The sequence below is a fragment of the Adelges cooleyi genome, unplaced genomic scaffold (genome assembly GCF_023614345.1).
Source record: "Adelges cooleyi isolate 19-005CV unplaced genomic scaffold, UGA_ACOO_1.1 ACOO_flye_CR_arks_rails_tigmint_CR_PRNA_8, whole genome shotgun sequence".
Classification (NCBI taxonomy): Eukaryota; Metazoa; Arthropoda; class Insecta; order Hemiptera; family Adelgidae; genus Adelges; species Adelges cooleyi.
Genome location: NW_026096513.1, coordinates 1,067,900 through 1,092,855, shown reverse-complemented (window position 1 = coordinate 1,092,855; position 24,956 = coordinate 1,067,900). Strand labels below are relative to the sequence as shown.

Sequence of the window (24,956 nt, the reverse complement as noted above, 5' to 3'; positions counted from 1 at the left end):
GACACAACAAACAGATAACAAATTATCGAAATTTTGCCAGAAACACTTGAGTCTCAATTTGAAGCAACCAACAAACTTATACATTTCATAAACCAAACAGACTTGAGTAATTATGTGTAAAAAACCAGTTTATAAGATTTACTATTATGTATTTAATGTTTTCGCTTCAAATGTATAGCTAATGTAACGTAACCCACTCAATGGACTTTTTATTTAATAAAATATAAAACTCTTTTTTTAAGTTTTTAAGTTAGTATAGTCTTGAACTGTCGATATTTATATATATAATGTATATTATATAGTTTTATAATTTGCTCATCAGTCATCGCTGGCGATTGATGATTGATTTTTTATTGTTTATTAGTTGTTAAAAATGATGTCAACACTACTTACAAAGAAAATAATAACATATTATCTTTGTTTGAACGGTGTACGATGCAGTTGCTATCAATATGCACATGGGAAGTAATTCGGAGCTCGCTTTATCTCGAGTATATAAAAAAAAAATGATTTATGCGCGTACGGTAGATGATTCGAAGAACGTTTTTGTCGAGATAGATATTAATATAGGTAGGTGTGTGTGTATGCAGTGTGTAACTGAAAACGAGTCCGATTGTCGATTTGTATGGCGTGTAATACAACACACGTTCTCAAATTCAACAAAATATGATTTTTTTTACGCCAAATCTTTCTTCATTTCAGTATTCGTTTGATAAAACACGTTTTCATCATCGGAAGCCGAAATCATTAAAAAATATCATCACGATCCGAGTTTGAAAAAAAAAAACAAAAATTATTAGGAACTTATTTATCAGATTAGAGTATTTGAATTTCAAAACATGTGATATTTTTTTAATTATTTTATGTTAGTTTTTTTCTAACATAAAATAATTACGAAATAGTTGGTAATATAATATATTATATTACCAACAATTTCATAAAAAAAATTCAAAAGTAATGCTATAAATTGGTAACGAGATAATTTAATAATGACGCTCATCGTTATAATATAGAATTTAGAAAGGTGGGTAATCATGTCCACCTATTTATATCAAATCGCTCTTGTTAATCTTGCTAGGCCGTATATTTATTATCGGTTTACCTAACATATGGGTGCAATAATAGGTGCATAGGTATTTTACAATATGTCCTCGTGTATGATCGGGGGTCTACAAAATTGAACGTTCATTTCATTTTTAGGTAATCGTTACAGTGTTGTACACATCATATTACATCAGCCAAAAATAAAGAAGGAGAACCTTTTTTTCTGATATTTCAAAACACTGCATTTTATTTTATATGAAGGCTGACATTTTATAATATATTTTATTTTACTTGTGGAATTTGATTTAAAAAACAGTTCCAACGCGCCTCTACGTCAAAGTTAAAAAAAAAACAAAAACACAATGCTTTTATTTGTATATTTTCGTTCCTCGAAAATAAATATTTTCATATTTTTCAATCTTGCACCAAAAATATTATAATATAATCAAACACCGTTGAAAAATTTGAATTACGATGGTCGATGTCAATGTTTCTAACTTCCAACAATCATAAAATGTAAATTTGTCTCTCCTTATTGTTTTTATTTACAAATTACAACAATTTAATGTGCATCGTTCAACGATTTCCATGAATATTTAATGGGTACAATTTTTATCCAGAGATGTTGTTTTTGTATTAAAATAAGTGTGCAGCTCTTTTTTTCGAGTGTTCGGAAGTCATGGTGTGACCGAGCCGTGTATGCTCCATTTAAAAATATTCAGTTTTCCGTTTGTCACACAACGGTGATGAATACTTAGGTACTTATAAAATATTTAGATATATGCTGAACCGATATGACGAGCCGATAAACTTCAGTCCTCTCTATATGCCGTTTATTTTACAAAATGGGTTAATCGTTTTTCGTACATAATGTACCTATTACGATTTGCGTTTGTTTGTTTAGAATTTGTTTAACTATTGTTTAGTGTATAGGCGGCAAATTTGAAATGCACATATAAATTAAATACGTGTTTATATATTCTATTTATCCACACTGAATGCAAGGATAAAGTGAATATACTTTGATCTATATGTTTGCAGTTTACATAACACTTGCGGACTTATGTATTTAAATTCGCACTTTACTCATAAATAACAACTATTGTGAAGTAGAGTTACATATTAGTATGAACAAGACGTATACTGCATAGCCAGTCGGTAATTGATTAGAGAAAAATAAAAGATAGAACACTGTTGTTTTTAAATTATGTTTATGATTGGAGCGTTTTTGTAGAAATTATGAATAACATGGTCTAGTTTGCAGACCTTAGACAATTATTCACAAATGGCTGAATAATAATATTTTCAGAAGCCAATTTAAAAGTTTCAACCCTTAGGAAAATAATATTTGTCGCCTATTATGATACATTTTCATGTGCTGGTAGTAAAAAATATCTTTAAACAATTTTGCCGCCCTAGGCAACTACTTATATTATGTTGTCTGCCCTCGCGGAACAAAATATAGACCAACTATAATAATTATGGTTTGTATAGGCACACAATAATTTGTTAACTAAACTAAATAAATAGTTGAACCAACTGAATAATCAGGTAAAGCAACTATACATTTTATTGTGAGTTGTGTCCCTATTTTAACTAATAACTACATTTTTTTCATGCACAAATCCGCCGATGAATAAAATATTATAAATCTGAGGAGTGCAGCCAAGTTACAAAAAGGTGCGATGGCCATAAGAAAGGCTATAGTTTGTTAGAAATTATAGTAGCGCAGCTAAGATATTAAGAAAACTCTTTTATTTTGTTTTATCATAATTCCTACATGAATATATCGTTCACCTTATGAAAATCATACTGGAGACAATAATACTGTAGACGGCGTAATAATTTAATTTAAATAATATTTTGAAGACTAAGGTCAAGGAGACGCTTATATAATGTTTGTGAGCCGATAAAAAAATCTGGAAATTCAGATGAGCAATAAATAAATATGTATTAGTACCAATAAGGAAAAATTGGTTATACACGTTGGCAATAAACGCCATAATTCATAACGCTACTCTTAAAGTGAGTGAATGTATGAGTAAATTATTTTACTGTATCATAATAATTATTGTACAATTTAATATAATGGCTATGCGTAACGTCTTGTGGTCGAGTTGAATGTGTTTACTTTTGAGCATACACATAATACCGATATCAGAGTCAAAGGCGCGTAACTGTTTTATATTTATATCAGGTTAATACCGTCAATGCTATTTAACTAAAAATATCTTCAAAATAGTCATGCGATAACATCTATAAATTGGTCAACGATCCTTTATCGATTATCATACACAAATAGTGTGTACCTGTCACTATGACAAGAAATCGAGTTCGGTGCTTTTACACTATGCGTTACCAATATCGTGATCCGGATTGTAATACTTTCCCAGGATTTTTTTATCGTTTAAATGAATAAAAAAAAAAGATTAAATTTCTATTATAGTATCGGCCATCGGATAATACGAGAAAAGCATCAACAGTAAATTGTCATTGGAGTTTTGTATAAATTTAAAATATTTGGAATATAATATGTATTATATTTAGTACGATATTTTATTCTGTCTATTGAACATTTTGAGTTTATAAGCGATAATATAATTGATTGTTTTGACCTTTTCGGCTTTGATATCCTTTCATGTAGATATTACTCTAGTTAACTCTAGATTTTAGACAGAGAAAGGTTAGATCACACGCGCAGAAAAATTGCACTCGCAAATCACAATGCACTCAATACCTAATGGCCATTAAATTATCATTGAATATCAGCTATACTCAATGCTGTTATCTATGACAGAATAAAAATTATATTTTATTTATAAACATTATTTATTTTGTATATATTTCATTACGGTACCCTCAGCAATTTGACGACAACTATACTTCGTTTATGAACGGCTCTTAAGATTGTATAAATTATTTTATAATTTAAGTTTAGCGTGTAGTGCAGAGTGCTACTAGCTATAACGCTATAAGTTATAACTTATAAATCGTATACTTAGTACATGAACGGAGGGACCCTGCACTCAAGACCGTATTTACGGACAGGCTATCCAGCCTATGGGCCACACCATAGAAAAAATTGTTTAAAAATTGATTTTTGTACTTAGTATTTAATGCGTTGTCGACGGCAAAACAAGTAACAAATATATTATGTAAGTTGTAACAAAAACTTTTAAATATTACGACTAAAAATATATTCTGACTTGCAATGTGGATTAGCAGATTACCCGTGTTATCGATTGTCAGAGGTCGTCGATCGTTTTATGTCCGCTAAGAGCTGTATCAATGTTATGTTATTTTATTTATATTTCCTTGACGTATATTCTAGACTGCAGACGCCAAAAATGAAAAAACCTCGGTCGTCAATAAAACAGGTAGGTATAATATTTTATTTTTACTCGTTACTGTATAAACTACAGACAGTACATTATTTGTTTGCCACTAGTTTTAATTAGTCATTTTTTATATTCTACTTGTAATTGAATTAAATATAATATGTAAAAATGAATTGTTTGTTACAATCCTTTTCAGGTTCGTGCACAGGATTTTACCAAGGGAGGGGGGGGGAGGAGATCATAGTGTTGCTAAATATTAAGTTTTTAATTTACGTTCATAATGATCTCGAAATGTCTACTACATAATTTACATTTCTGTATTCGTTTGTGTTAATTATTTCTACAATTAAATAATTCATAATTACATTATTATTACAATATTATTTAATGATTGAAACTATTGACGGGTGGATTGAATGTCTCATGAAAAATTACGCAGTTTCTCTTATAAAGACAATGGAGTGGACGCAAACACTGAGGCCAACCTTATTCCTGACAGTTTAAAAATATTGCTATATAAAAGATACTTCCGTGAATCAACCCGTGGAAGATTTTATAAAAGTGTTAGTTAACTTTTAGTTGACTTTAGTCTAATCGGGTTACAATAGTTCCAGTTTAGCAAACTAGTTGTGTCAAGTATTTAACATTTTTGTCATTGCAGTGTGTGTAGAATAAGCAAGATGTAATGATTTTATATTTTACCTTGGACATTAAACTTAAAACTTGTATACTACCAATCAAATGATTTAAAATTTCTTAGGAATTAATTTATGCTCTGTCATTGTATAAAAAAAAAATTGGGCATTAATACAATTTATACGCATAAATCGAAATTTCATGTATATAAAAATAACCCTTGAAGGTGACAAAAATGTTCAATGTCGTATGAATTTTTAAAAAATTAAAACAACATTAATACATACATTTAAATTTATAATAATATAATATTGAATATATATCAATTGCCCCACAAACTGTAATTTAGTAAACTCGACGAAATGTGGACATTTCAAAGTTCCTAATTGTTCTCGCAATGTGACATCTAGAATAAAGTTTTAATATAATATTTGTTTCTGGAATAGTATGTGCTATAGTTTTCCCATGTCAACCGATGTTTTCATACAAAACACGCCAGTCTATGTCCATATCTATCAAACACTTCCGCGTGATATGTAAATATTATCATCGTGATTTGTAAATATATATAAATGCGTAAGAAGTTTATTGATGAAGACTTTAGTAAATAATAATATAAATGTCAAATGTTTCTACTACAGTACACGGTGTTATGTACCATATTAAACAAGTTGGCCTTATCTTTGAAAACGAACCTATAACCTTATATAAAACATCATTGTGTACTTATAAGTTATTTACTCCAAGGACAACAGCTCATGCGGATGGTAGTCCAGAGTAAAATTTAGTATCAAATTGTTGGTCAATTAAAATATACTTATGGCGATGCCGTATTTTAGTATCAACAGCCAGCCAAATCAAGGAAGTCGACTAAAATTGTATACATTATTATAATATTCATTATACTCACAATTATTATTCGTAACATGTAAAGTGAAAACATCTCTAATAACTTGATTATAATTAATATAGGGTATTTAATAAATTATAATTAATAAATCATAGGTTAAAACAAATTTGAAATACCAAAAGAAATAATTATTTAAAACTATCTTGTACAAATTTGTAATTATTAATTATACGTGTTTACACTATACTGTATAGTATTTTGCAACTATAAATCAATGTTAAAAAACTTATACTAACTTGTCAGCTGTGCAGTTTACATAAAAACATTATGTGATCAAATTTTAAAAACATTACAACCATTACCGGGTTACTTTCTAAGAAAGAAATGAGATATTCTATTAAGAACTTACATAGCACAAATATAAAACAATGTCACAATTATCTTGCATAGTCTCGTTTAAAACTCATAAAAAAAAACCATCCACTTTAAGAGGCAAATTATGTTTAGATACCTTGATAATTATTGAATAGAACTTAGGGTTTTAGGCATCCTTTGTTTTTGTCAGTCAAAGATGAAGCCTTGACTTACCTTACATTTTTTCTTTTTTACTACTTATGTAGATGACTGAACTCGATTTGTGACAAAAAATTGGGCTCTCTACATTAATAATTAGAGGAAATTATGGCGTTTTTATAATAAAAATATTATCTTCGTAAATGATAACTTACTAATAATAAATTAGTAGAAAAACAGTGTTATTATGGTAATTGCTCCAGAAATTAGACTATCAGAAATACTATAATAGGTTCAGGTATGTATAAATACCTAATGAAAACCCGCGTTAATTCTGTCTGATTTTATGGTGCAGTAACAATTATCTAAATTTGATTAAGAAGTTTTGTTATTACGTTAATTTAATTACCGGGTACATAACTACCTACTATTGTACCAGCGTATAATAGTACCTGATGTTTACCTAATGGCTAATTTATATATATACGGGGTGATTGTGTTTGAACTAACTAATATCTATAAAAATATCAAAAAGAATAATTTAAAAAACTATTAATATCTTTTGAGATATTGACTGGGCCATAGTCAAACAATTAGCCTGTATATAAATATGCATAAACAGGTAAATGTAACCTTTGGTTTCTGAGAAGATAATAATTATGGATTTTCGAATGTCAGAATGTCATCATTTCGAACACTTTTGTTGGAGTGACGATTAATCGACGTAAGTAAACAATGGTCTAATTATGAAGACATTAGAATAGCTTACGAGGAGAGTGTCGATTATTCGTGTCGATTATTTCAAAAAAAACTGTTTAACGCTTTCTCAGTAGGCACGTCGAGTGGCTACAATATTTTATTCGAATATACCTACTCTATAAGCGTCTGCGTGTCGCTCGTTAAACGCGTTCACTGGCACAATCATTTAACACAACTTTCCTCTTCTATTATATCTGATAACATGATCGCATGTATACTTGTTTATGTGTTTTTAATGTAAACACGCATCTCACACTCGTCGCACCCGTAAGAGCGCATTTCACCGTTATGTCCTTCGGCACCTTGATCTTCCGGTCGCGTATAATGTGCATTTCCCCTTTTAATAAAAAATAAAACAACAATAGTAATATATTTTTTATGTTCGATATCCAGCATTCAACACCGTTAAGAAGTTGTCATCGCGAGCACGACACGAGTAGAAGAGTGCCAGTGCTATATGAACGTAACAGTCAACGGATATGACATAACACACTTGTGCGTTATAAATTAATAACTATTGTAATTTACATACATATTATGTATATACGATAAATACACCTATAATGCACAATTATTGTGCACGTAGATTGTAGAATTTTTAGCGTAACCATAGCTACCTGACAAATCACTTTGTTGTTTGAACACTTAAATTCCAAAATTCTGGTGCATTGGGAACACTTATATATTTTATAAAGTCTCGTAAAACATTATTAAAACATTTAATTCCAGTATTATTAAATTATCGATTTGTTGAATTTTGTTTTTTGTGTATTATTTGATTATTTAGTACTTGATATTTCACTACATTGTTCCATACCGCTCTAAAAATTGACATCCAAACAAAATAAAACGCATTATTTTAAAACACTTGATAAATTCAAGAGAATGTTAATAATATTAACTCACTATCGTTTGTTTATGCGTAAAACCTTAAGTGTTTTGTATCTAACAACTAACTGACGACTGCACAATTTACAATTATCTGCATTTTAATAATATTAATTATTTTTGCATGATGTGTAACATTACGCACTAAATAAATAACATAAATAGCCAGTTACATCACAATATATACTAACGCTTAGATACATAAAACCAGGCTTACCTTGCTTTTTAAAAAAACATGGTTGGTATATTTTCCTTTATTGATTAATTATAATTACTTGTAATAATGATCAATTAATATATTATTGTGCACGCGATGCAAGAAACATGAAACCCAATTTGTACGAGAATATCTTAAGCGAATATATTCGCTAGTCCTTTTGTCTTTTAACTTTCTAAAAAAGGAAAACTACCTATAACGATAAACAAAATGTCTACAATACAAGATGACCGTTAGTACCTACAATTTTAGAAAAAACTTATTAAAAAAAGTAATAATAAAACATATTCACTGAATAATATAAATAATCATAATATAATTTGTAAATGCAGATTAGATAACGTCTTGTATGAATTTTCTTTCTTTATTAATGTAATCCGTTCTATTCAGATTTGAGTACATAATTTTATTACTGAAACTAAACATTTTATTTTTTATAAGATTCACTTGGATATAACATATTTTATAAAAGTCAAATTATAAAGAATTGTTTTTTTTTTTTAAGTTAAGTGTGTGTTGTTATATTTTTTTCGAGTAATTTAAAAATTATTATGTGTTTGTGAATTAAATTCTTAGTGAGAAAATTAACAAGAGTGTTCATAACGGTGTTAATGGTAGATGATTAAAACTTCAACCATATGTCGTTCGAGTCTATTATGTACACAGTATAATAATTCAATTTTTACACATGGACCTTATAATGAACTCTATTCAAAATCAGTTAGACAGCTGTAGTCGAAATTCGACACCAAAAACAGGGCCTTTAGAATTTCATGATACCTAACAGTAAATTGTTTTTATGAAGTATTACTAATTTTTTTTTCGAGTTATAACATTGAAATAACTCAAAAACATATGTTTTCAAATTTAGTAAACGATGAATTATAACATTACTGTTTAAACAATTTAATTATAATTTATGAATGTGGTACTCCGACAAAACCTAACAGTGAAAAAGAGCCAAGTTCCAGCAGCCCCCTCCCAAAAAAGTCGGCCTATCAAAGTAGTGATATCTACATTGTCAAGTCAAGTCTGCTATTTCTTTAGTTCATAACCTCACTTCACTCCTACTTTCATGAGCAACACTGCTATTTTATTTGTATTGCTTAACACTTGGTCAGTTTCTGAATGAGGCATAAAACAGACTTGGCCGCAATGTAGATACAACTACTTTGATTGGCTGACATTTTTGGGAGGAGGTCTGGATCTTGGCACTTTTTCACTGTTTGGCTTTTGTTGCAGATAATACAATTTTTCTTAGAAAATCCTGCACTTACTATTTTTTTTTTTTTTATACTTAGAACGAACGAACGAATTCTCCGACGAAGACAAATAACACGGGTACAGAGTATATAGACTGAATTAAATAATGATATTATTTATTGTGAAAACAAGGTGTTGTGCGTTTTTTTGTGTTTTATTTAATATTTTGGCTTCCTTAAAATCGGTTTGATGATTTGTAAACGTGGTCATTCCTCGTTAAACGTAAACCAACTATGATACCAGGCGGCGATATTATAGTTACCACTCGAGTTATTGTTGTTATTGTATGATAAGTTGACGTCGAAATCTTAAATGGATTAGCTGCGAAACAAAACAACGATTATCTAAAAAACATCACTTGTAAATAATATAGCGGAGGAAGGTTTTGCAAATAACGTTTGCGGTTTGACACGTTTCCGATAGGTAACGTTGAAGACCAGATTTAACAAATTGATTAGAAATTGATAAGTGTAAAATTACATGAACAACTGTTGCTAAGCTCCGTTCTCGAATAACTAAACAATCATCACACGAGTAACAACATTAAACGTCGATTATGTATAACAATCGATCCCTAATACAATAAAAAAATTGTTAAATCATTTTCTGATAGTAATTATTATTTAAAATAAGGAAATACTCATGTCTATTTTATTTTTTGATAAATTATTTTTAAATATTCCGCTTAGGGACGTACACAGGATTAGGGAGCACACGGGAACGCAGCTCTTCAAAATATGTTATTTATTATACATTTATTGTAATTTCCAGTGTTTAATTTTTAAAGTATTATTATTTATTAGTCATATACTGTACACATCCGGGACGTGGTTGCTATATGGCGGGTTTGCGTTCCCCACGTATACATTTTTTAAGAAACAGTTTAGTTTAGTGAAATAATACTATTGTCGCGGATATTTAATTAAACATCGTCGGCTGTTGATAATGATCGATTAACCGTCGCTTACAGCCGGAAAGACGAATAGAACAAAATAACTTAAAAATATGCACTGCGCGATAAATATAATATTATATGCGCATGTTAACACAAAAACTCTTGTCGATTTATAATAAACAGGACAAGAAGGCTATAAAGAGCGTATTATGTAAATATAATAAAAACAGGTGCACCGTGCATAAAAATAAACCCAAATAAAATTTAAATATGAATTATAAGTTTAATTCATATTTTTAAAAACCTTAGAAATTTAGCTGTTTAAATACTGACTGTTTTGCTTAGAGGTTAAGTAAATTTTCAGTGTTGGGTAAAAACAACTAACTCCGAAAAATGAATAAACAAATATATGTACACCAAATCAAGCTAACTGTGTCCCACTTTTCTTACAACTTGTACTGGTGTATGTTATTTTTGATACGGTGTACCACTGTATCTCAGTTATTATATTCAATCTATTCGAATGTAATTATTAAGGATTTATAGCTCCGTTAAATGTGATTTAAACATGTGGTCATCATATTCAGTTAGTTAATAATAGAATACAAATGCCTGCTGAATAGTGATATCTTAATCAACTACGAGTAGGTATATTATTGTACTTATATGATATAGGATCTGTTTTAACACTAACGCTGTAAATTCCCAATTCTAAGATCTTAAATCATTATTATTCTTTGGTTATTGATAATTTGTCGATTGTTATGCATGTATAATATTCAATATATACTTACTAACGTAATACCAGAATGACCAATAATGTACTTACTGCAAATATTAATGGGTCTATAGACCGTGAATCATTCCAAGCTTAAACTATAGTGTATATTTTATAAAGTATTCTGATAGTTTTTTTTTGTCAAGACCATCTTAAGTCTAAACCACAGACCACTTATATAGAAGAAATCACCGTTTTATCCATACCGCATCGTATGTCAAGTACTATATATTTTTTTGTAGATCTATATCAATAAAATAATTAACAATTGAAGTATGATAAGTTTAAATGTGTTTTATTAAACCTAGTCTGGACAAAAAATTAGTAAAACGATTAATGAGTACTAAAATTAGAGCCTAATTTCACTAGTATCCATTTACTGTTTAAAAAAAATTGTTTAATATGGAACATGCTTTAGCCTTGGCCTCCAAGCTCGAAAACGTCACAAAAAATTGTCACATAAAAAAACGACACAAAAAAGCGACACGGAATAGTCTATCTCACACACCCAGTGGACCACGGCGCTCATATATACACTATATAAAATCTTAACCATCGAAGATGGTAAGATGCCATCGAAATAATAACGTTTTGGCTAGAACATATAATATTAAGGCTATACTATCTCATAAATCTCAAGGAGATTATAGATCAGAAATAATCACTATTCAGGAGCCAGCAGGCTAAAGCAAGTTCCACGTTTTATAATTATAACTGTAAGGCTTTAAGTAGACTGTAACTTTTTATAATAAAATATATTTATTAGATTGTTTTCCAACAAAACAGTAAACTTGTTATCTTTCTAACGCTATATTATTTAAATCTCTACGCTTATTATTGAAGGTACAATTTTGCACTAAAATAGTATAATTCTATTAACCCCACCACCCAAAAAAAATAAGAATACAAGTCGAATTACAACATGTATTGCATTGACACAATCGCGCTAGTCACCTGTACGATAATGATACAATACAAACACGATACAAATGTGTTGTTTAGAGGGCGTCGCACCGCCCATTTTTAAGGAGTAAAGTATAGGCAATTTTTTACAAAATCTTAATTTAAAGGTTAAACTGTAATGTGTAATTATTAGTTCAATAACTAGGACTCTATTTTGGTAGTTAATTTATTTTTTGGACTATCACAGCATCCTTGAAAGCGATTTAAAAATGTTTTTTCATCTTTACGTGTTTAAGCAGACTGAAAATAACTCGCTTAATTTTGGTTTTAGAGTAAAAGCACCCATTATAAAATTAAAAGAGAACAATATTCCGGAGGGCAAGACGGTGCGTTTTTTTTTATTATTCCAAGTACAACGCTCAATACATAGTTTAGAAATAACGACTATTTTAACATTTTTAAATGACTATAACTTTTCAAAAAATTATTTTTTTTTAAAAACGCACCGTCTTGCTCTCCGGAATATTGTTTTCTTTAAATTTTATAATGGGTGCTTTTACTCAAAAAACAAAATTAAACGAGTTATTTTCAGTCTGCTTAAACATGTTTTTACCACTGAAAATCATCGGTGCGACGCTATCTTAATAATAACATGGCCTATGTCATATAAAATAAAAATAACTTTTAACAATAGGTATAGATTCTCCGTGCCACACCGCTTTGTTACATTGTCCCGATGAAAATAATTCGTTATATTAATATTACGGTGCCATGAGCCGTCAAACGACTAATATCAAATAATATTTATAAATATACAAATAATAACGCTGAGTCTATCGCTTACGTAAAATAATATATATAATAAAAATAATAATCACGGTTGCCGTCGTTTGCTTATTTTTTATTTTTTATTTTTAAGGGATTTCTCGAACCCGTGCGTTTGCACCGAACCGGCTGCGCGGTACCGATCGGACCACGTGAAGTCGTCGCCGGCGGCGAAGGGGAGCCCACCACCTTGGCGGCCGCCGGTGCGTGCGATCATCTGTGCGGCGGTGGCGACCTTGAACAGGTGGGGGAAGGAGAGCGGCGGCGGCGGCTGCGACGACGACGACGACGACAATGGTGGCCCGCCTGCGTGTGTGCACAAATCGGCGCATGGCGTGGAATGGAGTGGAGGAGTAAACGGCGGCGGCGGCGGTGGTGGTGGTGGTGGTGGACGTCGTCGGCGGCGGCGGCAACGGCGGGGAGAGGTGGTACTCGCGCTGCAGGCCCGAACTAGTCCGTCTAGCACGCCGCCGCCGCCGCCGACGTCAAAGATCTCTCGTTCAGTCCGACAAACGCGATCGGTACGATAGCACGGCGCCAATCGAGTTACAACAGAAAACCGTAATAAAAAAAAAAATATTCAACAAACGCGACACGGGAGAAACGAGTAATACCTAATATTAACGACTCGAGCCGAGCGACAAAAAGTTTTCGAGTGGAAATAGTGCAGAAATTTCCGTAAATTTGAATATAAAAAAAAAAAGAAAAGATTTTCACAAATCGTTGTCGATCGGTGTATAAGTCGTCGTTTGCCCGTCGTCCAGTGATTGTATTTTGTTTTTTTTTTAAACGAGTATTCCAAGTGCGATCGATATAAAAAAAAAAAATTTTAAATTACAATTAAATATTTATTTATTTATTGTGAATAAATTGTTTTTTTTTTTTTCTGTTCGTACGTTATTATTATCACAATAATAATAATAATATCGAACGGGGCACGCTGACACAGACGGAGTTGTCCGAAACCAAAAAAAACGGTCTGTAACAAAGTGATCACCACGTGTTCGTTTGCGTGCGCGTGTGCGGACAAGTATTGAAAAGGAAAAAGAAACCCTATCGAAATGACAAACTCGTTGTTCAACTGCGGAGAAACTGTGGCCAAGGTAAATACATGCATAGAACGCGAAAAAACACGTGGTGCGCGGCATCGCGCTTGGGGTTTTTTCTCCAACAATTATAATTATGTATTATTTTTATACATGCACCGATAACGCGATTACACCGTGTCGTCCTCGCTTCTCTCCTCTTCGTTCGTCCTATATATCGGCTCTCCAAAAATATAATGTTACGATATTGTACACGTTTTAACTCTACCTTTAATTACCTATTTGGTCTGAGAAAAAACCGATATTAATATGCGCCGTCCCATTATGTGCTTCGATGGTGGTTTTTTTTTTTTTAATTCTTATAACTAATTCTCGTTGTAAAAAATATCGAGTAATAATTGTGATGTATGATATTCGCGCAATACTCGATCAAAAAACTAGTATTACTTTTTTATTGGAATAAAAAAAAAAAAAACCGGACTAGTCTAAACGTTCAGATAACGCGTGGTAGTCGGTATTTATTTTTTTCCTTTAATTGGATTATAGGTTACATTGGTAATAATAAAAATAACAATATTATAATGCATTTATAGTATATTATTATCATTATTATTTTGATAAATTATATTGCGCCTCGCCGCTTGTGTTTAACTCGTCTCTTCTTATCTCGTTCGCCATTTCCATTCAAAGTAGTTAAATAATCGTTTTCGGGGGCCGTCAACTGATGCACAGCAACGTTGTTGACCAATATATTAAGCCGAGATAAAAAAATAAACCTATATCGTCGTTGCTAGCAGGCAAACCGTGTGTCTTCGACGTCTAAATCGTAGATAACGCAGTACATTTTATTATATTCGTTATTATATTATGTTATTATTATTGCACTACCCCGTGGTCCTTTTTTGGTCCCTAAAGGGTCGCCGGCAAAGAAATCTCGGGTTCCTTTTTTTTTTTTTTTTCCTTATCGGGGTCGTCGTCGTCTTGGTTGTGAAACCACCTGTTCTCTATACGCTATTATAACAACACAATAATATAATAAACCCTCTTGTTGTGTGCAAGGGTCCCGTTCGTATGCCGTTGTCATTCTCTCTCTCTCTCTCTCTCTTTGGCCTGTGCAACAGGTTTTTCGTCCACAAAAACACACATGTGGTGTACGGTGCGACGGCCAACGTTTTTATGCTTATATATATATATATATGTAATGTATGTATGTTTGTGTGCGTGTGTATTTCTTGTAGGGTTTTCTGATTTTCACAATAATAATATTATCATCGTATCAAGGTTATCTGCATGTTGCCGTTGTTATTATCATCCGAGTCGTTATATGTCATCGTCTATTAGCAACTCGTTTGCGGTGTACGCCTCAAAATTGCGTGATTCCTTTATGTAGAATCTCGGCTATTAAGATTATTCATAATATATATATATATATATATATGAATGTCTTAATATAATACACATAATATATTTTTTATCCGTCGTCTGGCGAGTTTTTAAATGATAATATTATAGAAAATACGGACAGTTGCACGTAATAAAGCGCAAACTGTTAACCAATCTAGTGTTTTTTTTTTTTCGCCTAACAGGTAACATTTAATATTTATTATAACGCTAGCGCACAAGTGCATACCGCGTGTTGTGAGTTTTTTTTTTGTTTTATCAAGCATATAAATGTATGTACATATAATATTGTAAAATAACACGACGCCCGTCACGATGATAACCCCTAAGGTCACGGCGATAATTTTTTTTTTATTTCGTTTTATCAGTTTTTCTTGTCCGTATCGTCGGGGTCCGTCTTCCGTGTATTTAAATCTCTAGCATTGCTGCCGACTTCGTATGTTATTACTTGTGTTATTGTTCACACACACACATGCGCGCATTATGATGATACATTTTTTTTTGTTTCCACCGACATGAACACAAGTATAGGTACTCGGTTGTCGGAACAAATTGGCGGTGCGCGATGAAGATTTGTTTTGCTTCGTATTTTTTTTTTTTTAATATTAATACGAATATACACAAAACACTGGCCGCCGGGCTTGTCGGGTTGACCGTTTCCTCATAGTGTAATAATAATGTGTAGTATAACATAAAAAATCGTTTTATTATTTCCTATCGCGCACGCAGTCTCGGTGATTTCATAAAATCGAAAGTGGTCACGGTCCAAGGCTTCCTTCCTCCTTCGCCTCTTGCCCGGCGTTTCCCATCTCTCTCCAGTCACACGCCGCTGTCTTTTCCGGTTTTCTCCGTCTGGCGAAACGGTTTCTTTCTTTCAGGAAAACCCGCATAGTTTTCCCGAACGCCGGCGGCGCCCAACCGCCGTGTACCGTGTATCTAGCCTTTTTGTTTAGGGGGGAAAAAACCGTTTAATAAATACTGTTATCAGATGGAACGCGTTTGCATTGGCGAATATTAAACAGGTCAGTTAAGAAGACGGTCCGAGTTCTCACACGGTGGAATGGAAAAACACTGTAGGGCCGGTTTAATAATTGTAAATTGGACGCGACTCCAGGTGGGTCGGATTCGTCAAACTACACACCGGTGTAGTTAGATGGCTTGCCTGGGCCTCGGACACTGATAACAATTAACACGGTCAAGATGCTTATCGCACAAAAACGAGGCGGCCATGTTCTAATCCCGCTATAATCATAATAAATTATATTATCTAAACATTTTTATTTTTAGTTGTATGTAGATATAATTTATCATGATTACAGCAGGTTTACAACACGGCCGCCACGTTTTTTGTTTACAATGAAACTGTCCTTTCTGATTTCATTTATTCTGTGATTTGTCTATCTATAACGACTGATTTTGTGTTGTATTACAATTTACAGATTACTATCGGTTTCGGTTTTATTCATGTTATTTTTGATCCGGCACTGGTGTTAGGTTAGGTTGGCTATCTTTTTAGAAGGTCTTGCCGCGGCAGCTTTGTTCGGTAGTCGTCTAAATTTGATTTTTTTTTTTGCACGATATTAATTATTGTCGTTGACTCCGATGAAATGTCGATTATATAAAGAACAATCGATCGGGCAACTAAATTATGTATTGTAATAAAAACGCGAACCATCGTCGCCGTCCTTGCCCCCGGGGGTCACGCCGTCGTTACCGCGCTGGCAGGAGAAAGGAAATTTGCCGAAACCAGGAAGTCGTCGTGCACACGGTTTAATAAGTGTCCGAATAATATTACCAATAATAGAAAAAAAAAATCTTAAATGAGACATCTTAAGGAGTTGAGAACGACTTTAATTTCGAGGTGAACAGCTGTAATTTGGATAATATTTCGATTAGTTAAGGGTATGATATTATATATTATGTATCATGTGTTTGTAGATAAAATACCAACTGTATAATTCCAAATAAATTTTTTTTTAGAGGAAATTAACACAAATCAAACATAGCCAAGTACATGTATTGACTTTGTTTGTTAACCCTCGTAAATGAAAGTTTGCTTAAATTAAAGTTGCAAGTAAGAATCGGTTAAGCGGTATGGTTGAACAATATGGATTAATAACATCATTTTTTAATTAAACCGCACATTGACACATGGACGTCCTTGTTGTTGAATACTTACCTATAACTCCGCATAACACGGCTATTAATTTTACAATCAATGTTCCATTGTTTAAACACGGTAACGGCTTTTGCTTACATACATCAAACAAGCTGAATGTAGGAAGAGGTGTACCCGAACCAATATCTATGAATCCACCTTTTGAATGCATGCAGATTACTTTAATCCAATAAATGTCTACAAAATGTTCTTTATTGTTTAATGTTTCGCTGCTTGTATTTCTATAAAAAAAATAAGAGTGATATTTTTTATTTTTATTCGATGTATCTATTTATACAAATTCAAAATTTGCACAATCTATTAATATATAGTTATAAAAAAAAAAAAATGTTTATCTGCCTCTAAATTTGTCACCGTAGTCACCGAAAGTTTTAAACAACTGACCTTGTTACTTCAACAAATATATATATATATATATGGTATTATGTACACTGACAATGGGCCATTATTAATTCAATAATACCCAACTATGGCACGCGGTTTTTTTATTATTATACGTTAGTCGCATTTGATCTATACACTACAATTTGACAACAACAACAACAACTCTAATAAATAATTTGCAATATCCACCGCGCGATTCCTGCGCCTTTTTTTTTGGGATTAACATGGAAATTTGGCAAGTATAGCGTCGCCGAGGAGTAAAACAACGTGGTGAGCACACTTCTCTTCCGGTTATCGTTTTTTTTACATTTTTTTTTTTTTTTAACGTTCGAATTTATCTCGATACGGCGGTCGTTGTTGGGTTAAAATAATAATGTGTGTTATGCTCGTTTGTATCGTAATAGGACTTATGCAACAACGTCGTTCAAGACCACGTCGGTTATTTTCACTTTCTAAACGCTGACCGTGTCCGCCGCCGACAACGTTTGTTGAAATAACAGCTCTCCGATTGTGTGTGTGTCTTTTTCACATTAATGATATAGTATACTGTAAAATATTACGATGTATATAAATGATAACTGAATAACAAGTATAACGGTATGATATTGTCTATTGTCGTTTTCAAGATGTTCGGAGTCACACTGGCGGAACCGTTGTGTGACAGACTGAAACAATAACTAAACGTAAATATTATATATATATATATATATATACACACTGCTCTTTAGTGTTGGTGTATGCATTGGGGAGTTTGACGTGGTGTGTGTGTGTAAGGTATACTCTCCAAGGGGGAAATTTAAAACGGCGTTCGTTCTCTGATAAAAACATGTTTGTGCACGTGTTATTAGAGCCGATTGTCCTTGTGTGTGCATGTGTTGTGTATTTGGTCTCGAATAGAAGGGTTTGTGTCTGCCAGGGCTGGGACACGTTCGCTAGTTATTCCAACTAGAACTATGAATTTTTTCCCGTTTAAGTGAAATCGAATAAAATAAAATGTTCTATTACGTGCGTACGGTATGTTTTGCCTAATTAATATTTTTTTTGTTGCCCGTTAAAGGAAATGGTTATAATATAGAATATATTAAAGATTGTAATTTTCACACAACCTCTGATTCACACACATACTAATTATTATTAATTTTGCATGCTTTGCTTATGTCTGGGCTTTTTGCTCAATTATTCTGCAATTGTTTTATACTCGATTAGTTTATTTTTTAATTTAGCTTAGTCATTTTTTTTATTTCCCATGGGCGGCCGGACGGTGGCTCGGTTTTTTTTTACTTTGCATCGTTATCACTCATCACCTTAATTGCAAGAATTTGAATTTATACACGCACACAATGTTTTGTGTAAAATAATGCTTTTTTTGCATTATTTATTTTTTATTGAACGCCATTTTAAACTGTCGAATTTCCATAATACTCCTTCAGCCCTCGAGTGAACTGCTTCGATTTTTTTTGTTGTGTTTTTCAAATTCACAACAGCGACATACGTTAGCTATTTGATAACAATCGACGTTCCTTACATTGTTTGGACGATATGTCAATTATGGATATTTTTTTCTGCTATTTATATTATACCGAAGCTTAGTGTGATGATTGATGGCCGATTAATTACTTGGCGTGGTCGATACTTTAAACGATGTAAAGAGGCGTGCGTGCAATACAATTAAGCTGTCGTTTATTTGAATATCGTTCTCTCTTGCCGCCATTATAGTTGCCGGCCGTTTATTATAATAAACAAGATGTTCGACGGCTATTAACGCCGATAGATTTTTACTATTGCTTATGAAGCGGCCGCATTTACCTTGAAACCCATCATTTTGTATGGGTAAAATCATCAAAATAACAATATTAGACATTTTGTTTTCTAATCGCTCCGAAGCCATGACAGTTATCAGACTATAAAAACCTAGAACCAAGTCAGTTGAAACGGCCCAATAGAAAACACAACCAAAAAGTAGTCGTCGCCGTTTCATCGGTGTAACTTATATAGTAACGGGACTCTTGAAACTATTAAGTGTTTTTTTTTTAATTAACCTTGATGTAGTAGCATTTGTCGTCCGTAATATACACTTGACTGAATCCGTTGGTCGTTAATTTTCATAATTAATAAGAAATTAATATATTTTTAAATTACACTTAAATTTTTATTGGTTCTGTTATAGTCGATAGCGCAAACAACAGTCTAATTTTAATAATATTAAAGTATACCTACTTGGCATTAAGATATGAAATATAATACCACGCTGTCTCTTAAAATTAATTGAAATCTTTTTGGCGTTAAATATTTATCAATTATCGAGCTCCAATCGGCTGAATAGTGTGTTCGACCTATGTCCTATATTAGTATTGTGTCGCCTTGAGTGTAACCTGTGCGAACCGTCCTGGGCCTCCTCATCTGACGAAGCATAATTTTCATCTCATATCATTCGTTGTCCTAATTGTAAAATTGCTAATAATTTCGCTATTGAACAATATTATCTGGTTAGATTCAGATAATCGATTTTCAGTGATCAAATTCTTTAGACGTATGCTTCAATTGCAGTTTAAAACGGCTTCAGCTTGTATTGTAGACGAAACTGTAGCCAGGTTCTCTGTACATTGTAAACGAAATAAAGATTTAGGTGTCAGGTTTTATCTATATACATTCGGCTGTGTCCATTAGCGTTTAACCCCAGTTGCTAGGGATTAACCGGGTGTGTTGTGTCGAGCATATTCATTTGAATCGGTTGCCACACGCGAGTCACATAATATTTTGAGATAGTAAAAGATATTATAGCTTACCCTATGTCAATTCCCTTTCCCCTCCGTATTAGTTTCCATGATAATACTGTCGTTCTCCCTACTATTACGTAAACAGACATGGCTTGCTATCCAATAACCATGCTGCTATTATGTACTCAGTATCCTTTTTTAAAATTTTGTACGCGTTGCTTGTAATCCAATATAAACGACGGTTTTTTTTTTGTCTCGGTTTTTGTTATGTAGCATGTGTAAACATAATTAAACACCAATTTGTAATATTTGTTACAGACACAAAATCGACCACGCGCCGTGACCACAGAAGCGGACCACTGGTGGCAAGAGATGGTGTCTTCGTCGAGCAGCAACGGTGGCAGTAACCAAGGGTCGGTGTCTTCGGAACCGAGACGCGGCAGACAGGGACAGGGACGTCGTGGCGGCAACGGTAACGGATCATCCGGCAAACACAACAACAACAGCAGCAGCAGCAGCAGTAACAACGGCAGCGAAAGCAATCAGCAACAATTGCCGCCGCAGCCGCCGATGGGATCCCGGTACAAGACGGAAATGTGCAGGCAGTACATCGAGAAGATCAAGTGCGCGTACGGTGACAAGTGCCAGTTCGCGCACGGCGAACAGGACTTGCGTCCCGTGTTCCGGCATCCCAAGTACAAGACCGAACCGTGCCGGTCGTTCAACTCGGCCGGTTACTGTCCGTACGGCCAGCGGTGCCATTTCGTGCACAAGGGCGACGGTTACATACAGCCACCGCCCGCGTCCCCGCCGTTGTCCACGTCGTCCGGTATCGGCAGCGACGGTTCTCTGGCCGATCTCGGCGGTCTCGGCGGCATGCTTGACGTGTTCACGCCGCCGCAGTCGCCCGAGGGACGGCTGCCGGTGTTCAACAGACTGTCCGGCTCGCCGACCGGCACGCCCGACGTGTTCGCCTTCCACACGGCCACCGTGGCCGCGAACCAGACGTCTCTGTCGCCGTCCAGGCGTCTCAGCGAACCCGATTTCGGTTTTTACGGTTTCTGAATAAAAAAAGAAAAAAAGAACGTTGACCGACGACGACGTTAAGCGCGCCGCCGCTGCCTTATCGCCTTAACTTTGTTCTTTTTTTTTTTTTTGATACCAAACGTGATAAAAACAGTCTTGTACATAGTTTAAATTATATTTTTCGTTAAATATTTTAGTATTTTTTTTTTTTTTTAATTTACAATTCAATTACGCGTTCGTTTTACAGACAATTCTGATGTTCCGAATTTTTATACTATACTACTACTACTACTATACTACTACTACTACTATTTACCTACTACCTAATGATTATAAAATAATATCGCATTCCTAAAAAAAAAAAAAAAAAAATCAATCTACCAACAAATTAAAATAACTTAATTTCGATTTATTAGTTGTTCACTAATTATTATCTATTATTATTATTACAATTATACTCGTAGATTATGCGTTTTTTTTTTTTTTTTTTTTTTAGGATTAGTTCGATCCGCGTTAACCTTATACTACGATTGGCGATAGCAGGTACAAATGTGTTTTGTTTTTGATTGTGCGATCCGGATACGAACGTGGGAAACCGAAACGACCCAAGTCGGACTGGTGCGTTCTTTCTTTCTAGATTTGGCGACGGGTTTGTCCGCGTAGTCGACCGTAGATAGTTTACATTTGCACCGTACGCTATATATATATATATACGTCGGCCTACGCGTCGGGAACATTCTTGGGTTTGTGTACAAAGAAGTGTGTAAGAAAATTCGACGCCACGAGTGTGGTGTTGTGTGGATGCGGACGACGGCGGCGGTGGTGACGAGAACATTACTGGCCGGAAATCGCGTTTTTCCGGAACTGTAATATGATTTAGTCGCCACCGCCGCCGCCGGGCGCACCCCTCCCCCCAAAATCGCACTCCGTCGGGCCCCCTCGTTAGACTTAATTTTTTTGCTCTCATCCGATTGTCCCTCGACCCGTCCCCGTATGCGCATCCTTTATATCCAAATTTTTCCCATAAATCGATCGTGTCCAAGCGCCGCGTTCGTATACGGCATCGCTCTAGAAAACCAATTCACAATCGCCAATCCTTAAAATATTATTATTATTATTTCAACAAACAGACTTCAATGTTATTATTATTATTATTATTATTATTATTATATTATTATATTGGTTCATATAAATACCCCTATACATAACCTAACTAAATATTATATTTTGTTTTATTATTATTATTATTATTATTATATACACACTGACCGACTCTTTACCACTATTTATAAATACTGTGTAATACTTAAATTAAATTTTCGTGTATTTATATTAATATTATTATATTATTCTATTTTGAGTAGCGTTTATATATATTAAAAAAAAAAACAAAGTACTACCTTATTTTGTTCGAACCCCCCCCCCAGGCCTAGCCAGGAATGGGCGGAGAAAACGAACGACCCTGTATGCCGTGTGTATTCTAAAACAATTATTATTAATATTTTTATTACGTAAAAAGTAAACAAAAAATAAAAACAACTGTTATTTAAAAAATCGAAAAACCGACGTCTAAATAATAAATATATTCTAAAATTAAATCGCGTATGCGCGTCATACGATCCGGTTTACATACAAGTATTTAAATTGGCTCGTAAAATCGTCACCCTGTAGAAAATTATCTGTTGCCGTATGTACAATGTACATACACAGTTTGCCCACTCTCGCGTTGCCCCTCCTCCCTACCCCACACACAGTACAATATTCATATTGTAAACGATTAAGAAGTTAATATCGCTCGTTTGATTTAATAAGAGAGTAGTAAAAAAAAAAAAAAAAACCAGAAAAACAAAAACTCAATTAGAATTAATTTAAACCGTGTAACGCACAACACGCGTTAAGTGTCTCTTTATCTCGTTTTGTTGTGTATATTATTTCGTCGCATCCACGGTTTGGTGTCGCGTACGTTTTATTTATCTTTTTTTATTATTATTATTTAAATATTAATTCTTGTATTTAGTCGTGTAAGTGTGTGTGTGTTTTTTTTTGTCTTAAGCTCTCAACGTATATATTTATATAATAATACATATTTGTATAAGATTATTTTTTAAATCGTAATTTATTAATTTATTATATTTTTTTTTTTGTCGGAACGCCGTGTGCCAAACGCGTTTCCTTTTGTACTTTTTAATATTTTTTAAAGGAATAAAAATATACGTTTCTTTTTTTTCTATTATTATTATATCCGTATATACATACACGATTACCTCTCTATCTCTGTTCGATGTGTAAACAAACGAAACGCACAAAAAAAAAATGCATGTTAATATTCAGAATAATTTCCCGTCTTTAATATTATTTATTATGCAAATTAATACCGATACTATGATGTTGTACTTATGTTGTTGCTATTGTTTTTATTTTATTATTATGATTATTATTCTGTATTCAAACCGTATTTAACCATCATCCCAGTGTCGTATAAGACGAATTCGTTTGATTAATTTTTGTATTGCTATTATTATTTTTATCATTACTACGATTTTTTTTATTATTATTATTAATTTTCATTACGCGTGTTTGGTCAAAAGTGTAAACGAAAAAAAAAAGTTATTGATAATAAATATTTAAAAATCCAAGATGTTTTCGATTTAAAAAATATCGAGTTTATTTTGTTCGTTGTTGTATCCTGTGTATCAATCATTTCCTTATCCACTGACATTAAAACAAGGAGTACAGCCACCCCAAAACGGAGTCATGGACTATGGTGGTTATACAGTTTACATTATTCATTTGGTTTTCAATTTGAACGACAATAGGGCACGCGAAGTGCATTGTTAGTGTAAGTATACCACAAAGCTTGGTGTTAAAAGTAATCGGATAATGAAAATAGACACCACAAGAGGTGTATTTGTAAAAAAAAACTAAAGGTGAACTCGAGCAGTAACTGAGATAGATTTGTAATTTGACGTTTACTATTACTTATGTACTTGTAAGTAGAGTAATAACTTTGAGATAAATTTTTAATTGTTAAATCAACATTGTTTTATCGCATTTTTTCTTTTAGATATGGTATAATGTTGTCCGCGGGCTTGTGCTTTCTAGATTATTTAAGTTACTAAAGGACCTAGAGGAAATATTTAAAAAAACGGTTGCTCTGCCCTTGTTATCTATCTGAACAGAGTCTGTAGAGTGTAAAAAAAAAATACTTGGCATATCACTCAATAAATATATATATCAAATAATCAAGGTACAAAACTAGGATAACCGTTGACGCTGGTTTTGCAATTCCACGTT

At 33.1% G+C, this 24,956-nt stretch overlaps 1 protein-coding gene across 1 annotated transcript; it reads left to right on the top strand.

Moving 5' to 3' along the window:
• Positions 1 to 13,382: 13,382 nt before the first annotated feature.
• LOC126845717 (mRNA decay activator protein ZFP36L1) lies at positions 13,383 to 23,890 on the top strand. Its single transcript, XM_050584561.1, has 2 exons — positions 13,383 to 14,012; positions 20,955 to 23,890. Exons 1-2 carry the CDS (start codon positions 13,971 to 13,973, stop codon positions 21,699 to 21,701), a joined length of 789 nt encoding a protein of 262 aa, XP_050440518.1. The 5' UTR covers positions 13,383 to 13,970; the 3' UTR covers positions 21,702 to 23,890.
• The last annotated feature ends 1,066 nt before the right edge of the window (positions 23,891 to 24,956 follow it).